The 19,219-nt window shown below is 58.7% G+C and overlaps 1 protein-coding gene across 1 annotated transcript; it reads right to left on the bottom strand.

The window, feature by feature from the left end:
- Positions 1-227: 227 nt before the first annotated feature.
- Positions 228-16,433, bottom strand: FTCD (formimidoyltransferase cyclodeaminase). The gene is made up of 14 exons (XM_060099766.1): positions 16,380-16,433; positions 15,547-15,730; positions 14,773-14,901; positions 13,910-13,998; positions 13,640-13,819; positions 12,467-12,604; positions 12,250-12,381; positions 6,467-6,528; positions 5,997-6,126; positions 5,739-5,900; positions 2,401-2,444; positions 2,060-2,198; positions 1,344-1,439; positions 228-314 (listed from the first exon to the last, which is right to left on the bottom strand). The coding sequence occupies exons 1-14, from the start codon at positions 16,431-16,433 to the stop codon at positions 228-230; spliced, it is 1,626 nt and encodes a 541-aa protein (XP_059955749.1).
- Between the last annotated feature and the right edge of the window lie 2,786 nt (positions 16,434-19,219).

Genomic DNA, 19,219 nt, shown 5'->3' with positions numbered 1-19,219 from the left:
CCAGCCGCTCGGCTCAGCCCTCCCCCCAGCCCACCCACTGATCCCCTGCATGCACCCCACAGGCACCAGTGTGTCCTCACTTTACTGGAGGCCCCAGGTGACAGAAGGTGACACCACGAACCCCAGACACACCTGCCCCCCACACCCTACACTCTCTCGGCCCCATGGGATGTGTCTGGAGGGGCCTCGGGGGGAAGCAGAGTCCAGTGAGGTCCCCCGCCCGGCCCTCACTCCTGCCGGGCCTCCAGCTGGTCCAGCACCAGTGCCGCCTGGGTCTTGGCTTCCTGCAGGAGGCCGGAGATGCGCTGGCGGACCTGACAGACACAGGGGCCCCATCACCACCCCAAGCCCGCCACCAGCCCCACCGGCCCCGCCTCCCTGCCACCTCCCTGGGCTGTCCACTCTGGGTGACCCCAAGCCCCTGACCTAGGGGCCCCCAGCTCCTCATGGGTCTCTTGGTGGTGACGGGAGGGGCCCCTCTGTCTTTCCTGACATTTGGGGCCAGCCAGCCCCCACCCTCCCAGTCTCCCCAATTTAGCCATGACTGCCAAGGGCAGGGCTGTGTCCTTGAGGCCCTAAGGGCCAGAGCTCAAGTGGCCCATCCGTTATCTCAGTGCCCCCATGGTGGACAGGACCTTCCCTGATGGCCAAGCCCAGCCCAGCTGGAGAAGCAGGTGGACACGGGCTGACGCTCGAAAAGGCCATGGCGCTCCCACTCCGAGCCGCGAAATCACTTTTTAAAGATTGTCACAAAATCACAGAGACACATGGGCAGTGGCCAGGGCTGGGAATGGGGGTGACTGTGGGGCATCCTCTGGAGTGATGAGAATGTTCCAGACCTTGATAGAGGTGGTGGTCTCGCAACCCCACAAGTGTGCTTAACACCACTAAATTGTATCATCTAACACAGTGAGCTGCATGTTTTGTGAATTTTCCTCCAATAAACAGTAACAACGCCATTATCACAAATGCTGAAGTGGGATCATTGCTTAGGCTGGAGACTGTTCTTTGAGACCCTGTGCTGCCAGTGCTACAGCCAAACCCACCTGGGAGAGAGCCCAGCCCTGGCCAGAGCGCCCTGGGAGGGAACTAGGGGGTGCCGGCAGGCCCCCAGGCCACCTGCCTCCACAGAGACGCTGAAAGACGGCCCGGCTGTCCCCGACCCCTGCGTTCTGTGGGCCAGGCCTCGTCCACCCGCAGGAGCTGGAGGAACTTCTCATCTGATGGACACTTCCCTCCCTCGAGGACCTGCTGGCCAGGTGCCCTGGGCCCCAGGTCTGGGAGCCACGGCCCGAGGGCAACCTCCAGTCCCCTCGGTGGGCCCGGCCCACACCCCTGCCCACCTGGTCCTTAAACGCGTCATCGGTGACATCCTTCAGGTTGATGAGCACGTTGAAATACGCACCAAACACACCCGTCTCCAGGGCCTTCACCGCCACCTGCAACAGCCAAGGGGCAGAGCCGGTGTTGGTACCGGGGGGGCCGCAGGGCCTTGCCCTGCCCACTCCTCAGCCCAGGGACACGGCCTGGGGGCCTCACGCCTCATCCGTGAAGATGGCAAACTGACCAGCCCCAGGGTTCCCTCCAGGTGGCAGGGCCGGCCCTCTCCCCACAGAGAGAAGCAGCTCGGCCTGGCCCCCTCCAGGGACGGATAACAACCAGCCCAAGGAAACGAGGCTCCTCCCCTCAGGATGGGCTGCGGACACGCAGAGCCAGCCCTGACGTTCCTGGTCCCCGAGCCTCCGCGCACGGGCTGCGGACAGGCAGGCCTGTGCACGTCTGCAAGCCCCTGGGTTTTCTGGAAGAGGGGCGGTGGGAAGGAGGGAAGGGACGGGGTCTGGGGGGATGGTTAGGGGTGGCCTCTGGAGACACACTCGAGTTTCTGCTTCTCTCTGCCGCGCGACCTTGAACAAGACATTAATAGGTGACGGAGCCGGCCCTGCAGGCTGAGACTGACCGAAACACCTTGTGAGCGCTTGTGCCTGCCCGGCTTGGTGAAGAGCTGTGATGCCCGGTGCCCCTCCGCACGTCGCCCCTGCAGCGGGGCTCCACCGCATACCTGCAGGTCCGACCGGCAGGCCAGGTTCGCGCACAGGGCCAGCTCCTGCAGCGCCGGCCACAGCGAGGTCACCATCTCCGCCAGCGCCAGGGGCACGGCCACCGCCCGCCTCAGCCCCTCCTGCAGGGCAGCCGCACGTCTGGAAGCAAGAGGGTCAGTGGTTAGAGCCCAGGGCACCCGGGTACCACTGGACCCACCTGATGGCTCCGCTCTGAGCAGACGGAACCAGGGTGGGGACCACAGGGAAACCTTTCTTCAATCACAACACACCCCAGAGGGGGGCTGACTGGTACCAGGGCCTTCTGAGGTGTCCGGATGTCCGCAGCCACTGCTGCACTCACCTGTCCTTGTCCTCAGGTGTGTTCTTGGGCAGCTTTGTTGCTTTCTGCCGAAGCAAACACAGAAACGCGCGGGTGACTGACTGTGATGCGGGGACACAGGAGCCTGGGAGGGAGGGGCTTCACGCAGGGCCCACACCACCCCCGAGGTGGGTTCCGTGGATTAGAGCCCTGGGCCCCCGACAGAGGAGGGCAGGCGACCCGGCGCAAGGCCCCACGTTGTCAGTGCTGGAGGCTGGAGAGAAGGTTGGAGGGGAGCGGCTTCTCCAGCCCCAGGCCTCCCAGCCTCCAGGCGAGGCAACCGCACACCCCCCGAAGTCCAGGTGTAATGGTTCAGGCCGTGTCCCCGCATCCCCGAGGGGCCACACAACCCAGACCTCCTCTGAGGAGCCATCAGCCCGTGTGTCGCTCTCCTCGCCGCTGCCAGGCAGGCCTCCCCCGTCCCGCACCCCGTGCTGTGAGCACCCGTCCAGGCTCGCTCGCTTACACCAGCGCCCTAGGCCTGCCCACGTGCCAGGTCCAAGGGCGTAGCTGGTGGGGAACGTGCCCTGCTGGTTTTGTAGGTTTCACCAAATCTCCACCCAAAAGCTGTTAACAGTCAGCTGGTCCATCAACGCTGCACGAGCGTAAAGGATCCCTGGACCCGACCTGAACCGGGTTCTCTCACCATCCTGACGTTCCCTAGCCTCCCCCGGTGCCCCTCCTGTGACACATGTCTCTTTTCCATGTGGACCCACAGCAGCTCCTCCCGAGCACGGGAACCTGCTGAGTCCGCTGCAGACCCAGGTCGGGGTGGGGGGGCAGGGGATTCTCCACTGGGCAGAACTTTGCTGATTTTAGTCAAGTCTGGCTTTCACGTGGCCACGTCCGTGTCTGGCTGAGGAGGGCTGCCCACCGCAGTTTGATTTATTTTCTGCTTCACTGTGAGGCTTGTTTGGTGGGGAGGGAGGTGCACAGCCAGCTTCTGACTCCACCTAGAGATGCTCACGTATTCGGTGGAAGATAAGGACGTTTTTTCTTATTTTTGTTCCAAAGTCTGTCTTCTTGTTGCTCACTGGGGACATAGACCAGCACAGTATCTGCCACACTCACACGTGTGTGTGTGTGTGTGATTGTTGCTCGGGTGTGTCTTCAGTCTAACCATTCTATTTTAGGTTTTCTCTAAACCACACCTCTTTGCTGACTATTTTTCTTTCCTTTCCTGCCTTTTGATTAGATTTTCATTTTTCTACTGCCCCCCTCCAGTTGTTTTATATTTGTCTTATTTCTAATCTCTAGTGGTCAGAATTTTTAATATTTGTTTTAAATTACGTATTATTATTTATATGCACACTGATGCTTCTACTCGAGCCCCTCTCAGCATCTGAAGTTCCTCAGACCACAGATGGCTAGAGGTACCCTGAGAGAAGTTCAATGATTCTGGCCTGGGGAGGCCGGTTAGGCTATGACACAACACCAAGGAAAGAGCAAAAGAAAGACTGAATATTTGACGACATAAAAACACAAGGCTCTTGTGGTCAGAAACCAGCACAAGCGAAGCTGAAAGTCAAACAAGCTGAGACTCCCTGGCTTATGAAAAGTCCTAGTCAGCACTAAGCAGAACAGAGAAGAAAAGGACACCTCACTTTCCTGAAAAGGAAATAAAACTGCTGCAAAAAGGATGAAAACGCTCCTCCCCCTGCCCTGCCCACGTGAGACGCTCGCACCAGGGCAGCACCAAGAGATGCACGTGACCACCAGGTCCAATGGCCGTGGCGTCCGGGTAAACGGCAGGAGGACCACTCCAGGGCTCGATCCACACAACCTCTGCAAGGGCCACTGGGCAGCATCCTTCAAGTGGGAAACACACCCACCCTGGAGGGAAAGCCCGTCCCCGAGTCACTCCTACAGCCCGTCCACTGAGTGCCCAATGATGGAGGCCAGCTGTCCACACAGCCTGTCCCGGGTGCTGACTGGACCTGGCCAGAATCCCCAACAGGACTGGTCCAAGGCCTCCACCCCAGGCGTCCCCAGAGCACTGGGCCACTGAGCCGGGGGAGTCCCTGCTCCAGGAGGACGTGAGCTGAAAGACGCAGCTGCACCTGGATGTCTGCTGCCATCATGTGCGTAAGAAAGGAAGAGAAAGGGGAACCCAGCTCTGCCCGAACGCACACAAACATCTCAGGGGGATGTAGGCACTGGGGCTGCACCTGCTTGGGCAGGGGGGACGGGGCGGACAGGGGGCAGCTCACCAGCTGCCCTCTGCCCCTGTGAACTCTGAACCCCTGAAGCTTTCACCTATTTTAAAAAGCAAATAAATGAAATTAAAATGTAAAAGCGCATAGGGGAAAGGTGATCAGTCTCTGTACCCCGCCCCCGGGGACCCAGCTTCTGTCACAGGGTCACCTCCTCCCGCAATTCGACATTCTAGACTGTCCCCGTGTGGACGCGGCACTCACGTCGGGGCGCCCAGCCCAGAAGCCCCCGAGGTCGCCTCCCGAGATCGCCTGGCCCAGGTCCTCCTGACCCGTCCCCCCCCACCCCCGAGGCGGCTCTGGATGCCTGCTGTCTGTTGGGAGCTCACTCCTTCCCAGGCGTGTCTTCCTACCCCCGTGGGTCCGAGCGCCCTCATTCCCACCTCTCCCCGGCCCTCTCTGCTGGATCTGCCCTCAGACACGCCTGGGGCTCCTTGACCTTGAATTCGGACCTCGACCTTCCTGCAAGTTCCCCATCCCCCGCCCGGTCTGATGGACGTCCCTCCTCTGCTGCCCCCTGGATGGGCACTGCATGGATGCAGCCACCCACGTCCTGTGCTGCTGAAGGTGCCCGGCTCCCCGGGGGCCCTTTGTGTCTCATGGCTGAACGTCTTCTCTGATGTCTGAGACCATGACGCACAGCGTTTCTTCTGTGAAGATTCCTGTTCCCGCCCTTCCTGGGATGGGAGCTCTTCCTTGGGGACCTTGCTTTTCCTCCGGCATCTGCAGGTCTGGGTGTCGCCCATCAAGGGACTCGGGGACGTGGGCAGGGGGACGCTGAGCCTGGCTGACCCTCAGGACAGGAGCCCTTCTTGCCCCTCCCCCAGCCTGCAGAGACCCCGACCTGGAGTCACGCCTGCACCACACCCGCCGCGCTTGGCCCTGCACGAGCGGGGGGGAGGGGGGCGCCCAAGAGGGGCTAGACCACTGTCTCCTCCCTCCAGCCCCCCGGGTCTACAGACACCTGTGCTCGTGGCAGCCCCTCCCCCTCCCCCCGTGACCCTGACCCACTTTTCTCTCCTCCGGACCCCGTACTGTCCACCGACCCCACTCTCCCTCGGGGCTGCCTCTGCAGGGCTGGTGGTGGAGGCCCGTGTGCATGCTCACCAGGTAGGTCTCGAAGGCCCGGGCGTCGGCGTCCACCATCGCGGTCAGCTCAGCCAAGGCCGTGTGGAAGGGTGGGATCAAGCGCCGCACGGTCGCGTCCAGGTGTTCGAACTGGCGCCGCCCGTAGGTCATCAGGCCGGCCATGGAGGCCAGCGCGGCACCCTGGCGAGAGTGCCCTGTGCGTGGGACTAGCCCCAGGCCGGGCGACGCCCCCAACCCCGGCCGTCCACCCCGCATCCTCGCCCCGGCCCCACTCACCATGGCTGCACTGGCTGCGGCCACGGAACCGCCCCCTGGGGCTGCCGAGCGGGCGCCCACCTCACGGACGAAGGTGCGCAGGGGCTGGTCAACCAGGCTCTGTTCTGGGCCGACCTCGGGGACCAGGTACCTGCAGGGGTGGGGCAGCTGGGAGTGAAGGTCTGCATCGTGCAGGGGCGGGGACAGGGTCCTGGGTCACTGCAGCCAGGCCGTAAGGTGGGGTTGGCTAGGCCAGGGGCCCCTGACTCGCACCAGTGGGGCGGGGGGGCAGGGATGTGGGCCCAATATGCAGAGTGGCTGCCCCGGGGAGGGGCTGTGACCAGCCAGGAGCTGCACGAGGACAGAGTGGGACCTTGTCGGGACCCCACTGGGCCCCCCAGCAAGCTCCCAGCCCCACGCCTGGGGACAGAGCAGAGCTCTGGAGGACTGAGGGGGTCTCCACACGGGGGCGGGGGGCGGGGGCTGCTCACTCGATGATCCGCTCCTTGGGGTTGAAGGGGGCCAGGGAGTCCAGGCCCAGCCGGTTCACCACCTGGAAGAGGGGCCGGTAACTGGAGTCCCCTTGACCGGCAGGTCCTACCCCTGCCGCCCGCGGGGCACCACACCCTGGTGGGGAGCCTGCGGGGACACAGCTGCCACACCCCATGCCCACCAGCAGCCCTGCCGGCTGAAGGCCTCGCCCAGAGCAGGCACCCTGCCTGGGCTCCGGACACACCACCCACCCACCGTGCTGCTCCAGGGAGACCAAGGCCCGCGGTGACCCCACCCTGCCCGCACAAGATCCTGTGCTGGAAAGGGGCCAAGAAAGCTGCCTCTTTGGACAGGATTCCAACTCCTTGGGTGCCAGGGTCTCTCTGGTTCTTAAAGGCTGGGAGCTGCCTGATCTGCCCAAATGTGAGACTTGCTATGTGAGGAAAAGTGAATTTTACCCAAATTCAAAATTAAGGTGAAAATATACCCATTTTAGAGTAGAATTCTTTCCACCAAGAACCACTCAGGACACTTTATGATGCTCGGTGCCGTCAGCACAGTCCCAACCCTTCTGAGCCACACAGGTGACATGTTCCACCCAAAATAGAAAGTGGCAAGTGCAGCTTGATGGAAACAAAGCAGCAGATCCCAGAGGACGGTCATGAGGTCTCCCTGAGGTGCGGAAATGGGGCAGAGAGCGCCCGAGAGCTGGCGGTAGAGCCAGCGAGCAGCCCGCCTGCCGCAGAAAACCTCCGAATGAGGAACAGAACTCTCAGAATAGAATTCAGCACCTGGCAAAGCTGGCAGAAAGTAAAGGAAACCACTCCCAGCCGGAAGTGACCAGAAATGCCCAGAAAGACCTCCTCTCCCCGAAGCTGGGTCCACCCTGGAGACATCTGAGACCTCTCACAAGTAGGGGGTGTCTCGAGCCCACAAGAGCTGGGTCAGACAGGAGACCCTTGAAAGAGGACATCTCCAAGGATGAATCTGGGAAAAACCTCCCATCACAGGAAATATTAGGATACTTCCCAGTCTCGGCCTTCCATTTGGTGAAGCATGAAAAAAAATCTTTCCTGGGAATTCTAACCTGACAGGCAGGTGGGCCACCGTTCACACAGAACTCTCTTCCTGTGTGGCTCCAAAGCTCCAAGCAAAAGGCTCATCTAAAGTGGTCCAAACATCTAACAGAGGCAAATACAAAGTAAACCAGGTGACCAAGAATTACCACAGACGAAACTCTAAAGAACAGGCACTCACAATCAAAAATCACAAAGCACATGAAGAAGCATCACCGTGAGAATCAGCAGGCAAAACAGTTTGCAAAATCAGACCTTCAAAGACTGCAGACCTCAGAATTTTCAGATAAAAAATATAAAATAATATGTTTTAAAAGACAGTAGAGGGCCACCCTGGTGGCACAGTGGTTGAGAGTCTGCCTGCCGATGCAGGGGACACGGGTTCATACCCCGGTCTGGGAAGATCCCACATGCCGTGGAGCAGCTGGGCCCGTGAGCCATGGCCGCTGAGCCTGCGTGTCCGGAGCCTGTGCTCCGCCACGGGAGAGGCCACAGCGGTGAGAGGCCCGCGTACCACACACACACACAAAAAGACAGTAGAGAGCTTCAAACACATGAATAAGAAATAAATAAACGTGGGAGAGGTGAAAGCTTCTTACAGAAAAAGGATGAAGTTAGAAAATTCTCACTGCTCCTAATACTTGCCGCTGGAATTTTAAGAGGAACAGGTCGTTTACACATTCTTAAACTACCTCCCCAGGGAGTTCTTATTAACAACCAAAGGAAAACAGAAACACTGCAGTGATAACCCTGGGTCGGGGATACCAGCTTGACCAGAGGGCCCAGGTAACACCCTGAGGGGGACACTCCGTCACTTCTGTGCTGCTCCTGCCAGAAACGCACAAGCACACCCAGCCCTGAGACAGATCAGACCAGCACCCAGCGAGCGGCACCTCACAAAGCCACCAGCCGGTGCTCCACAGCCCGTCACGGTCAAGGAAAGATGGGGAGAACTGGGGACCTGATCCAGATTAAAGGCCATAAAAGACAAGCCACCTGAACCCACTGCTGGTCTGGGACAGATCGTGGAGAGGGGGGACGCTGATGCGATTTGATTACTGTCTGCAGATTAGATACCAGGTTGTACCATGCTGGATTTCCTGGTTTTGATCATTGCACTGTGATTGTGTAAGAGAACGTCCTTGATCTTAAGAATTACACCCTGAATAAACAAGGGGTAAAGGGCACAGTGTCTTCAATCTACTTTAAAATGGTCCAGAAAAAAATATGATTATGCGTGGAATACAGAAAAAGAGTGATACAGCAGATGGGGCAAAATGCAACAATAGGTGAACCTGGAGAGTATAAAAGAGTTCCTGGTACTGTTCTTGCACCTCTTCTGTGAGTAGGAAATTACATCAAAATAAAAAGTTACACAAAACTTTGTAACTGCTAGGAAGAGAATAGACCCAGCCATAAACGGCATCAGTGATTGCCAAGTGAAGCCTGAGAAAACCACAGTGAATACGAGGGAAAGAAAGTACAAAAAAGACAGAATATGTGGAAGAAAATGCTACCGCAGTGTAACGGGTGTCGGTAAAGTGCAAGGACCAAAAACTGGATCAAAAATACAATAGAAGAAAATATTCCTGAAGCTAAACAAGAATGAACCTGTGAATCACAAGAAACCCTGCTCCAGAGGAAAAAAATGATGCAGAATAATCCACAGCAAGACTCTTATGGCAGAGTCATTGAATTTCAAGGATAAAGATGGAATTCTTCAAGCATCCAGGAGAAAGAACCAGTCACCAGGGGTGGGGAGATAACCAGATGGCCTTAGACCTCCCCACAGGGACATTTATTCCAAAGGTGGTAAAGATGTGTTTGCAACATTGTCAGGAAAAGACATGTGACTTGAGGTTTTGGTTGTCCTACTGTCTTGCAAGCATAAAGTCACAGAAGGACATTCCCAAACATGCCAGAACCCACAGAATAAAGCCCCTATGAGCCTTTCTTTAAAAATCTGCTTGTTTGTGAAATCCAGCCAGGCAGATGGGGAAGGACAGAGATGCATAGTGACCTCACTCGTGTATAGAACCAAGATTAAATACCTGTGGATATTTAATATGTGTGGATATGTTTACAGAAGGTAAATGTTATACAGCTGACAATGTAAAAATAACAACAAAGCAATTTAAATCTGGAATAGAGATGACCACTCACACAAGTGCATTAATTTTTTTGTCTCTCTTCACAAGAGTCAACAGACATTGTCTAACATTGATAAACAGCTAAAGGATTAAATACATTATTTAAACTTAAAAAGTTAAGCACCTAGAACTAATCAATGAATTCAGCAAGGTAGCAGGATACAAAGTCAACACACAAAGGTCAGTGCATTTCTAAACACTAACAGTGAACAATCCGAAAAAGAAATTACAAAAACAATTCCGTTTTCAATAGCATAAAATACTTAGGAATTAATGAACTTAACCAAGGAGGTGAAAGACTACAATGAAAACTACAAAACATGATGAAAGAAGGCAAAGACAAATGAAGGGGAACACAGCCCACGTCCAGGGCTGGAAAGATGGTGCTGTAAGACAGCACCACCACCCAAAGTGGCCTGCGGAGTCAGTGCGAGCCCCGTCACAGTCCTGACAACGTCTTCTGCAGAAATAGGAAGCCCCATCCTGGACCCTGGTGACAGCTGCACAACTTTATACACACACACCAGTGGCCAGTACACTTAAAAATGGTTAAAAGATGACAAATTTTATGTCATGTCTATTTTACCATAATCTAAACATCTGAAAAAATATTTAAGCACCAAAATAACCAGCTCCCTAAAAAATAGCACAAGTCTAAAAAATCAGGGAATAGAGAAGGAAGAAAAGACAGCAGTGAATGCTGTGTAGTTACTTTCTCGTTCATTTTCTGTGTCTAATGTTACGGGAATGTAGATTATTTTCTTAAAGTGTATATTATGCTTTCGGATGATTATTTCTTCAGAGCTACACAATTGAGTATAAGTTCTGTTGGTTTCTGCCAGCCAGCAAAAGGCAGACCTCCCTCTACCGCACTTCACAGATAGTACGTTTTTGACAAATTGAAGGTTTGTGGCAACCCTGCTTCAAGCAAGTCTATTGGCACCATTTTTCCAACAGCATTTGCTCACTTTGTGTCTCTGTGTCACATTTTGGTAATTCTTGCAGTATTTCAAACCCTCCACCGGCACAAAGATCACAACTCTCTGTAAGCTCAGATGATGCTTAGCATTTTTTAGCAATAAAGTACTTTTTTTTTTTTTTTTTTTTGCGGTACGCGGGCCTCTCACTGCTGTGGCCTCTCCCGTTGCAGAGCATAGGCTCCGGACGTGCAGGCTCAGGCCATGGCTCACGGGCCCAGCCGCTCTGTGTCATGTGGGATCTTCCCGGACCGGGGCACAAACCCGTGTCCCCTGCAACGGCAGGTGGACTCTCAACCACTGAGCCACCAGGGAAGCCCTAGCAATAAAGTACTTTTAAAGTAAGTATGTACACAGCTTTTTTAGACATAATAGTATTGCACGCTTAATAGACTACAGTCTAGTGTAAACATAACTTTTATACACACTAGGAAACCAAAAAAATCGTGTGAGTTGCTTTATTGCGATATTCGCTTTATTGCAGTGGCCTAGAACCAAAGCTATACTATCGCCAAGGTGCCTGTACTGATAAAAGTTAAGTCAAACTGATACATTTGGATAAAGTTTTTAAATTAATAAATCAAAAAATAGAGATAAATATATTGTTATAAAGTAATTACCAGAATTCCTAAAAATAGACTAACTCCTCCATACAGCAGCCCAAAGGAAACCACACACTCTCATGCCTAAAACTAGGACAAAAGCAAGTCCAGACATACCTGCTAAATTAGTAGATACAAAAGGATAAACTCAACTACCAAAAGACAAAAGCTTTCAGAGAGGGCTTCCCTGGTGGCACAGTGGTTAAGAACCCGCCTGCCGATGCAGGGGACACGGGTTCAAGCCCTGGTCCGGGAAGATCCCACATGCCACAGAGCAACTAGGCCTGTGCGCCACAGCTACTGAGCCTGCGCTCTAGAGCCCGTGAGGCACAACTACTGAAGCCCGCACGCCTAGAGCCTGTGCTCCACAGCAAGAGAAGCCACCGCAGTGAGAAGCCCGCGCACCGCAACAAAGAGTAGCCCCCACTCGCCACAACTAGAGAAAGCCAGCACACAGCAACGAAGACCCAATGCAGCCAAAAATAAATAAGTAAATAAATAAACTTTCAGAGAAATCCAATCACGCATTCATTATAAGAAACGCCCTCAAGACAAAATGACTCTGAGGCCAGAGCAACAGGACTGAGCGGGGACGGCCACACCTGGCGGCAGGACCTGGGACCAAAGGAACAACTTTGCGAATAACCCACGGACACTAGATTCACGCACCCAAATCCCAACAGGCAGGGAGCGGACGAGAGGCAGGTCCTTCCATCCGCGGGACGCGGCTCCAGGACAGGCACCAGGCCCCGTCCTCTCCGCTGAAGTTTCACAAGACTGAACACATTTTAGGTCACAGAGAAAACCTCAACAGTGTCCCCCAAGTGAAAACAGTGTGATCTCAACTTCCAGGCACAGACAATAAAACAAAGAAGGAGGAGGAGGAGGCCTGGCCCCGCAGACAGGGCCCCAGGCCCGGGGTGAAGGCGCCCGGAGCCCCCGATCTGCTCCCTGACTCACCCCCCAGCCCCACCCACCAGCCGGAGCCGCTGCCCCTCCTCCAGGACGAAGAGGTTCTCCTTCTCGCAGTAGAAGTCGGCCACGTCCAGCAGGGCCTTCAGAGGCACCAGGCCCACCAGCTGCGAGCCCACCACCGGGAGGCTCAGCTCCTGCAGAGGTCAGAGGTCGGAGGTTGGGGAGTCAGCGCCCAGGGGGCTGGGCTTGAGAGAGGGGGAGGGGACCCACCCTGCTCACCTGGGCTTCTCTGCAGGTCTCCTCATAGACCGTGTGCAGCCCTGTGACCTCAAAGTCCAGGAGGTTCATAGACACCTGAGCCAGGTTCTTCTCATCCAGGTACCAGCCGATGCCCTGCACCTTTCTCAGGCGTCCTGGCTGTCAAGGACAAGGCTTGCCCAGCCCGGCCCCGCCCAGCATCTCCTGCGCCCCGCACTGAGAGCCCCTTGCCCCTGCATCCCCCAGCCAGACCGAGGGCTCCCTTCTACCCCAGACACCCGGACGAGGGGGGCCGTGGCCTGAGGACTGTGCGGTGCAGCCGGGCAGCCGGCTTCAGGCGGGTCTCTTCCTCACTCTCCCATTCTCATCTGAGCCGGGAAAGGGCCTGCCCACCACGGGAAACCAAGGCCCCGAAGGGTCAGTGCTGCAGGGCCCGCCCTGCACAAGCCACAGGCTCAGACCAAGCCCTGCGGCCTGGGCATCCCTGCCCACATCCTTGTCCTGGGGGCAGGTCCCTGCCTCCCACCCCTTCCACCCCTTGCCCCAGAGGCCAGCTCCTGGCCCTCACTCCCTGGGGCGACTCAGTCTACCTTTCGGGGTTAGGTAGACTCTTGACGTCAGCAGAGCACAGAGAAAGACTGGGGAGTTGCGGTGTTTTTGTATTGTGCTTGCAGACACCTGAGTGCTCCGCACAGAAGCTGGGCTCCCAGGGCCTCAGCTGCTTGGAAGGCCCAGGGTTCGGAGTGGGGCCTGACAGGTGGGCAGGGCCTCCTTCACCGGGTGTCTCTGTGTCTGTGTCCAACTCGAACTTTCTGCAGGAGCGATAGTCACACTAGGTGACAGCTATGATGGCAGACTTGGTGGATCAGGGCACCTGGGGGTACCTGGAAGTACCTGAGGCATCTGGAGGTACATGGGGGCACCTAGGGGCACCTGGGGTGCAGAGGCAGCTGTTTTCCTATCAGTGTGGAAATGATGCAGTATTTTAACCACAGCTGCAGCCCTGCAACTTCCATGGAAAACGTCCTTAAAGACCTGCTCCCCAACTTCAAACCCTGGAACCCCGACCCTGCCGGTCCCTCGTGGCGTGGACCCCGAGGCGGGCTGGTCAGCAGGCCCACACACAGTGCAGGGCCTGGGCCCTCTCCGGCGGCAGCACAGATGCCCTCGCGGCGACCCTGCACCCGCCCTCACCTGGCCCTTCCCGCGGCCCTGCTCCCGGAGGTCGAGGGCGATGCGGTGCGCCTGCTCCCTGGTGCTGAGCAGGTTGACGTTGAAGGCGATGAGGAACTTCCGCGCCCCCGTGACTGTGGCCCCCCAGCTGGGGACGAAGGAGCTGGGGCCGAAGTCGGGCGCCCACTCAGCCTGCTTGAGCTGTGGGGAGACCCGTGGGTGAGGGAAGGGGGAGGAGGGCCCACCTTGCGGGGCCGCCCCCAGACCGCCCACTGGGAGGGGACACCGCACCTTCTCAGGCAGGGCCTCGTACTCCCCGGCCCGGATGGCCGGCAGAGACCGGCGGCCGTCCGTCCGTGCTGCCTCGCCGTAGAGGTACACTGCAAGGGGCCTGGCCGGTCAGGCCCTCGGCCGGCGGGCGCTGCAGGACCCCCACTCCCGCAGCTCCGTCTTGCTGGCAGCGCCCCCATCTCTGAGCCCCGTCAGATGGGTGTGGGTGGTCGCTGATGGGCACTCTATATGGGCCAGGACCCCTCCTCTGCCCACCCCCGCTGCCCCTGCACAGATGCCCCAGAAAAAGCCATTGCCCGCCCACAAGAGGGGCTGGAAGGATATTCGTGTTTCTCTCCGAAGTGCATTTTCATTGAACGAGCAACACGTCCTCAAATTAAGGAATGAGGAGGAGAGAAAACAAAACTCACCACCAGCTCTGACACCTGCACAGGGCAGGTGACACCTGTCCCCCTGCCCGTCCATCAGCCACATCGCAGGGGGCTGGACCTGTGCCCGGGCTCACAGGTCCGCCTGCTGCCCTGTGCTGGGCTTTTCCTTGATTTGGTTAATTCCCCAAAGAGACTGTTTAGGGCTCCCCGTCCATCTCAAGCCCTTACAGAGCGGCTACTCCGTCCCACCGCCTCCCTGACAGCTGGGACCCTGTCCCTGTGGTTTGTCCCATTGCAGGAGAAGCGGGACATATTCCTGCCTGTCAAAAACCTGCATGGTAGGGTTTTTGGGGCGTTTTCTTAAAATGCATTTTTAAGGATGCAAGAGCAGAGAACCTCAAGGGACGGTTGAGGCTGCTGGGAAGTGAAGTGAAGTGAGGAGGGGCTGCTGGGGGAGCCCCTGGCGTAGGCCGCCCTTCCCCAGGCACGCACCTGGCACACCCAGCTCCTCTGCCAGCCGCTGGCCGAAGGCCTGAGCACAGAGCACGCATTCGTCCATGGTGACGCCCCTCACGGGGATGAATGGGCACACGTCCAGGGCGCCCATCCGAGGGTGCTCCCCTGCACAGAGACAGGGGCTGAGGAAGCCGGGGCCCAGGTGTGGAGCTCGGGGCGGATCCTGCCCTCCAGCCCCCTGCACACGCACACCCGCACTGACCACAGGGCCCCGGGAGAAGCAGCCCCCGATTTCTGCGGCACCTCAGGGGTAAACCCCTCCCTCTCCTAAGACGAGAGGATAACTCCGAGCCCTCAGGGAGGGCGCCTTCACCCGGCTGCCTTACAGAGGGTCCTTCTCAGAACCCGAATCCCTCTGCGGGTCAGATGGCGGCCCCCGTGCCCCCCCGCCCCCCAGGCGGTTCCTCTGAGATAAGCCTCCATCTCTCTTCACCAGTTGGGATCTCTTGTGAATTCCCTCCCCCTCTGTGGGCGTCCAGAGACCCTGCCCTTTTGACCAGCTCCCCGTGTGTCCACCGACCTTTGACCCTGCCGCCCAAAGAATGTGTTTGGTTTGTGGGCTGTTGACAGATCGGGCTGTGTCCCTCACCCCCGCCCAGGGCCTGCACAGAGTGCGATCACCTCTCTGCCAGCCACTCCAGGGCCCCCTGAAACATGGACGGGGTCCAAGGAGCATCCAGCCAGCGCGATGGCCCCATGCCCTTGGCGAGTCCTGCGGGCAAGGCCGGCTGCATGCACTCGGGCCCTCACCTCTGTGCCTGCCCATGTCGATGAGCCGGTGGGCGGCCCGGGCGGCGTTGAGGGCCCCCTCCACCACGTCCTCGGGGCGCCCCACGAAGGTGTAGACAGTGCGGTTGGTGGAGGGGCCAGCGTCCACGTCCAGCAGCACGCAGCCCGGGGTCTGCACCACCGCTCGGGAGATGGCGTCGATCACCTGGGGACAAAGCCAGGCCTGCGCCTCGGTCTCCCCACGCAGAAGAGGGGGCGGGAGCTGCAGGGGCCATGTCCGCCCCGCCCCCATTCAGACACGACGCGGGGCGAGGACCTGGGCACATGGGGGCCGGCGCCCGGGCAGCACCCTCCAGGAGAAATCGAGGCAGGAAGCAGAACCCGGGTGCAGGGGCTCTCAAGGCCCCGAGAAGGTGACCCACAGGCCAAGGTCACAGAGGGGCAGGGCCCCAGCCCACAGGCCACCTGTGTCTGGGGTGGGGGGGTGGAGCGTGAAGGGCCCGGAACCTTCCGAGGCACCAGGAAGGCCTGCCCAGCTCTCTGTGCCTCAGTTTCCTGCAGGTCATGTGGGGATGAGAGCGGCGCCCACCTCAGAAGGTGGGGAAGGGAGACGGGGTACCCCCCGGGGACCCTGAAATGGCCCTGGGGGTCGGGCTTCAGAGGCCCTGTTTTCACACAAGAGGCCAAGAGACCCTCCCGGACCCCAGGCCAGACCTGGGCCAGGACCTGGCTGCCCGCCTGCTGCCCCCTCCCTCACCCTTTCCAGAGAAGACAATCCCCAAACCCCACACTGAGCCGCATTCTCCTTGCCCTGAGCCCCCTGCACCGCCCCCCACCGCCCCCAGGTGCCTCACCTCCTGGCTCTTCCCCTCCGAGAAGTTGGGGACACATTCTACCAGCTGGGACATGGTCCAGGCCCTGCTCCAGACGCTCCTCTCGCCAGCAGAGGTGGGAAGGAGGCCAGCGGGGCCTTTATGCCCTCGGGCGGCGCCCCACCCTGGGGCCAGGCTTCTTATTAACTGAGTAGATGGGGGAGGGGCAGAGCCAGGACCCCGAGAGGCTGCAGCGGAGGGGGAGGGCTGAGGCCTCCACCCACATGGGCGTGGGCCCCGCCGAAGGAAGTGCCTGTGACCTGGACCCTCGGGGAAAGTCCTCAGCAGGCGGCGGCCTCAGGTCAGCCCAGGCTTGGGGCCCAGCTGGGTCCAGGGCCCCCTGGTGACCCTCTGGGTGACCGTACGGTGACCCTCCAGGCCTTTTGTTTCTTGGCAGAACAGCCAAGCCTCAGGGCTGCAGGGGGATGAGAGGGACCGTGTGTGAGGCCCCGGTACTGGCCCTGGCTCTCAGCAGAGGGCAGCGCACCTTGTCGGGCAGGAGGAGGGGCAGGGGGTGAGTGTGTGCGGGTGCGTGTCACTGCTGGAGGGGCGGGCAGGTGAGGCCCAGCTCTCCCAGCTGCTGGCTGTGCTCCCTGAGGCCGGAGGGTCCCCACAAGGGCGACGCACCCCAGGTCAGCAGCACAGGGCCCTGAGCCCAGAGAGCCAGCTCGAGTCAATGCCGTCTTGGAGTCCTTCGTGATTTTTGAACAGGGGTGTGTTTCCATTCTGCAAAGGCCCACCGATCACATGATCATCCTGGCAGCACAAGGACCCCCACAGACCCCTCCCTCCCAAGAGCAGACTACACCCATCCATGGTCCTCCCGGAAGCGGGCACCCCACGCGGCCTTTGTGGGGTCAGCGTCTGCAGCTGTTTCACCCTTGCAGTCACCACAGGGCCGGGAGAGGGGATGCCCGGATCTCTCGGGTCAGCAGCTCTCCGGTCCTTGGGAAGCCCACCCCTCCAGCAGCTGCTCACGGGGACTGGAAGAGGGAGAAGGGCTGGGCGAGCCCAGAGACCCCGGAGGCTAGGGGCAGGCCCGTCCTGTCCAGCTGTGGCTCCCCGGGCTGACTGTGGGTGAAGGTGGGTGATGGCCGTCCTGCCCCCCGGGTCCCAGGAGGGGACGTGGGCACCCCGGCAGCACCTGGTCCTTTGCGAGGGCTCAACCAGGGCAGCTCTCCAAACTCAGGCCCCGACGCCAGGTCCCACCCGAAAGAGCCCGCAGGCCCAGGGGTGGGGGCCCAAAGTGCCCACCAGACGGTCCTGCATCCTGCAGAGGGCCCCCAGGTGGTGGGGAGTCTCAGCCAGGGTAGTGTCTGGCAGCTGGGAGGGATGAGGTCTGTTATGGGCTGAATTGTGACCCCCCCCCAAATTTATATGTCGAAGGCCTAATCCCCAGCATGACTGTGCCTGAAGACAGGGTCTTTGCAGAGATAATGAGGTTAAAATGAGGTCACTAGAGTGGGCCTGATCCCATAGGAGTGGCATCCTTATTAGGACACAGACACCCACAGAGAGTGATGACCACGTGAGGACCCAAGGAGGAGACGGCTGTCCACGTGCCCAGGGGAGAGGCCCCAGGAGGAATCCGCCCTGTGGCACCTGGATCGCAGATTTCAGCCTCCAGAATTGTGAGATGATAAATTTCTATTGTTTAAGCCGCCCTGTCGGTGGTGTTTGTTACAGCACCTGAGCTGACTGAGACAGGGGCCAGTGCATCTGGGGCACACAAGGCTGTGACAACCAAGGGACAGGGCGCCCTAGCACCTTCATCCTCATACCTACAGCAGAGAAGGAACCAGGAAGGTGTCCTGACTGCAGAGCCCCCGGGGGCCACCTGCCCTCTCCAGGCTTCAGGAGAGTCGGGGGCCAGAGGGCTCTGGCAGGAGTGGGGCTGTGTGTCCTACGGAGACGGTTCTGGGCCAGGGCTTGGCCACGGCTGGGAACGCAAGATGCAGGGACAGGACCCAGTGTGATGCTGGGACCAGTTTTTTTTTTTTTTTTTTCTTTTCTATTTTTTTTCTATCTCAGGGGAGTAGGACCAGTTCTTGGGGGCAGTTTTGAGACATTAAAATTTTTGGCAGGTGCTAAAAACAGCTCCTGAATAGGGGACCCTGGAAAGCTCCACCATTTACAGGAAAAAGCCATCTCACCAGCACCCGGTTGCTGGTTTCTACTACAACCTTCCAACCAAAGGGATCAGGGCTCTCGATCCCAGAACCAGGCAGAAGGTCGACGCCCTTTGCACACTGGCTCCCCTCCCCTGGGGGCCCCTGCTTCCTGGAATCATCTCCCAGGTAAACTGCCTGTCCTGCGCCAGCCTCACCGCAGGGCACAGCTGCACGCGGGCACGTGGTTTAAAGCGCTGCAGTCGCTGTCTTGCAATTCCTGCCTTTTGAAAAAGGGGCCTGTGTTTTCACTCTGCCCTGCAGATTCTGCAGCTGCCCTGCCTGCTGCTGAATCCTTGCCCAGGGCTCCGCCTTCGGGGAAACCCCCAGGGGGACGGACCGCCGCCCTTCAGAGAGGAGGCACTGCGACCCCAGGGGAGGGGGCCAGGCGCCGTGTGTGCGGGCAGGTCCTCGGGGTTGGTGGCCTCGTTCCAAACACAGCGGGGCTTCCGCCCTCAAAGAGCAGCGGTAAAGGAGGAGCAGCAAACAGACGACTTTTAATAGAGTGCGACTCGCTGGGCAGGTGGGGGCGGTGGGGCGGGCGGCGGCGCCCGCGGCCCCGGCGCCCTCAGCGCGCCCTCCGGGGAGCGGACGAGGAGCGCGGCGCCCGGGTTGCAACATGCGTTGATTGCGGGGAGGCGCGGGTCGGCGGGT

The sequence above is a fragment of the Mesoplodon densirostris genome, chromosome 5 (assembly GCF_025265405.1).
Source record: "Mesoplodon densirostris isolate mMesDen1 chromosome 5, mMesDen1 primary haplotype, whole genome shotgun sequence".
Taxonomy (NCBI): Eukaryota; Metazoa; Chordata; class Mammalia; order Artiodactyla; family Ziphiidae; genus Mesoplodon; species Mesoplodon densirostris.
The sequence above is the reverse complement of the archived record's forward strand: the minus strand, read 5'-3'. Positions and strand labels throughout refer to the sequence as shown.

Excerpts from the sequence above, each read along its gene's own strand:
- FTCD (XM_060099766.1), bottom strand. The coding sequence starts at position 16,433 with ATGTCCCAGCTGGTAGAATGTGTCCCCAACTTCTCGGAGGGGAAGAGC. Across the intron at positions 12,382-12,466 it reads AGACCTGCAGAGAAGCCCAG|GAGCTGAGCCTCCCGGTGGT; the intron begins GTGAGCAGGGTG and ends TGACCTCTGCAG. Across the intron at positions 2,445-5,738 it reads GGGCCTTCGAGACCTACCTG|AAAGCAACAAAGCTGCCCAA; the intron begins GTGAGCATGCAC and ends TTGCTTCGGCAG.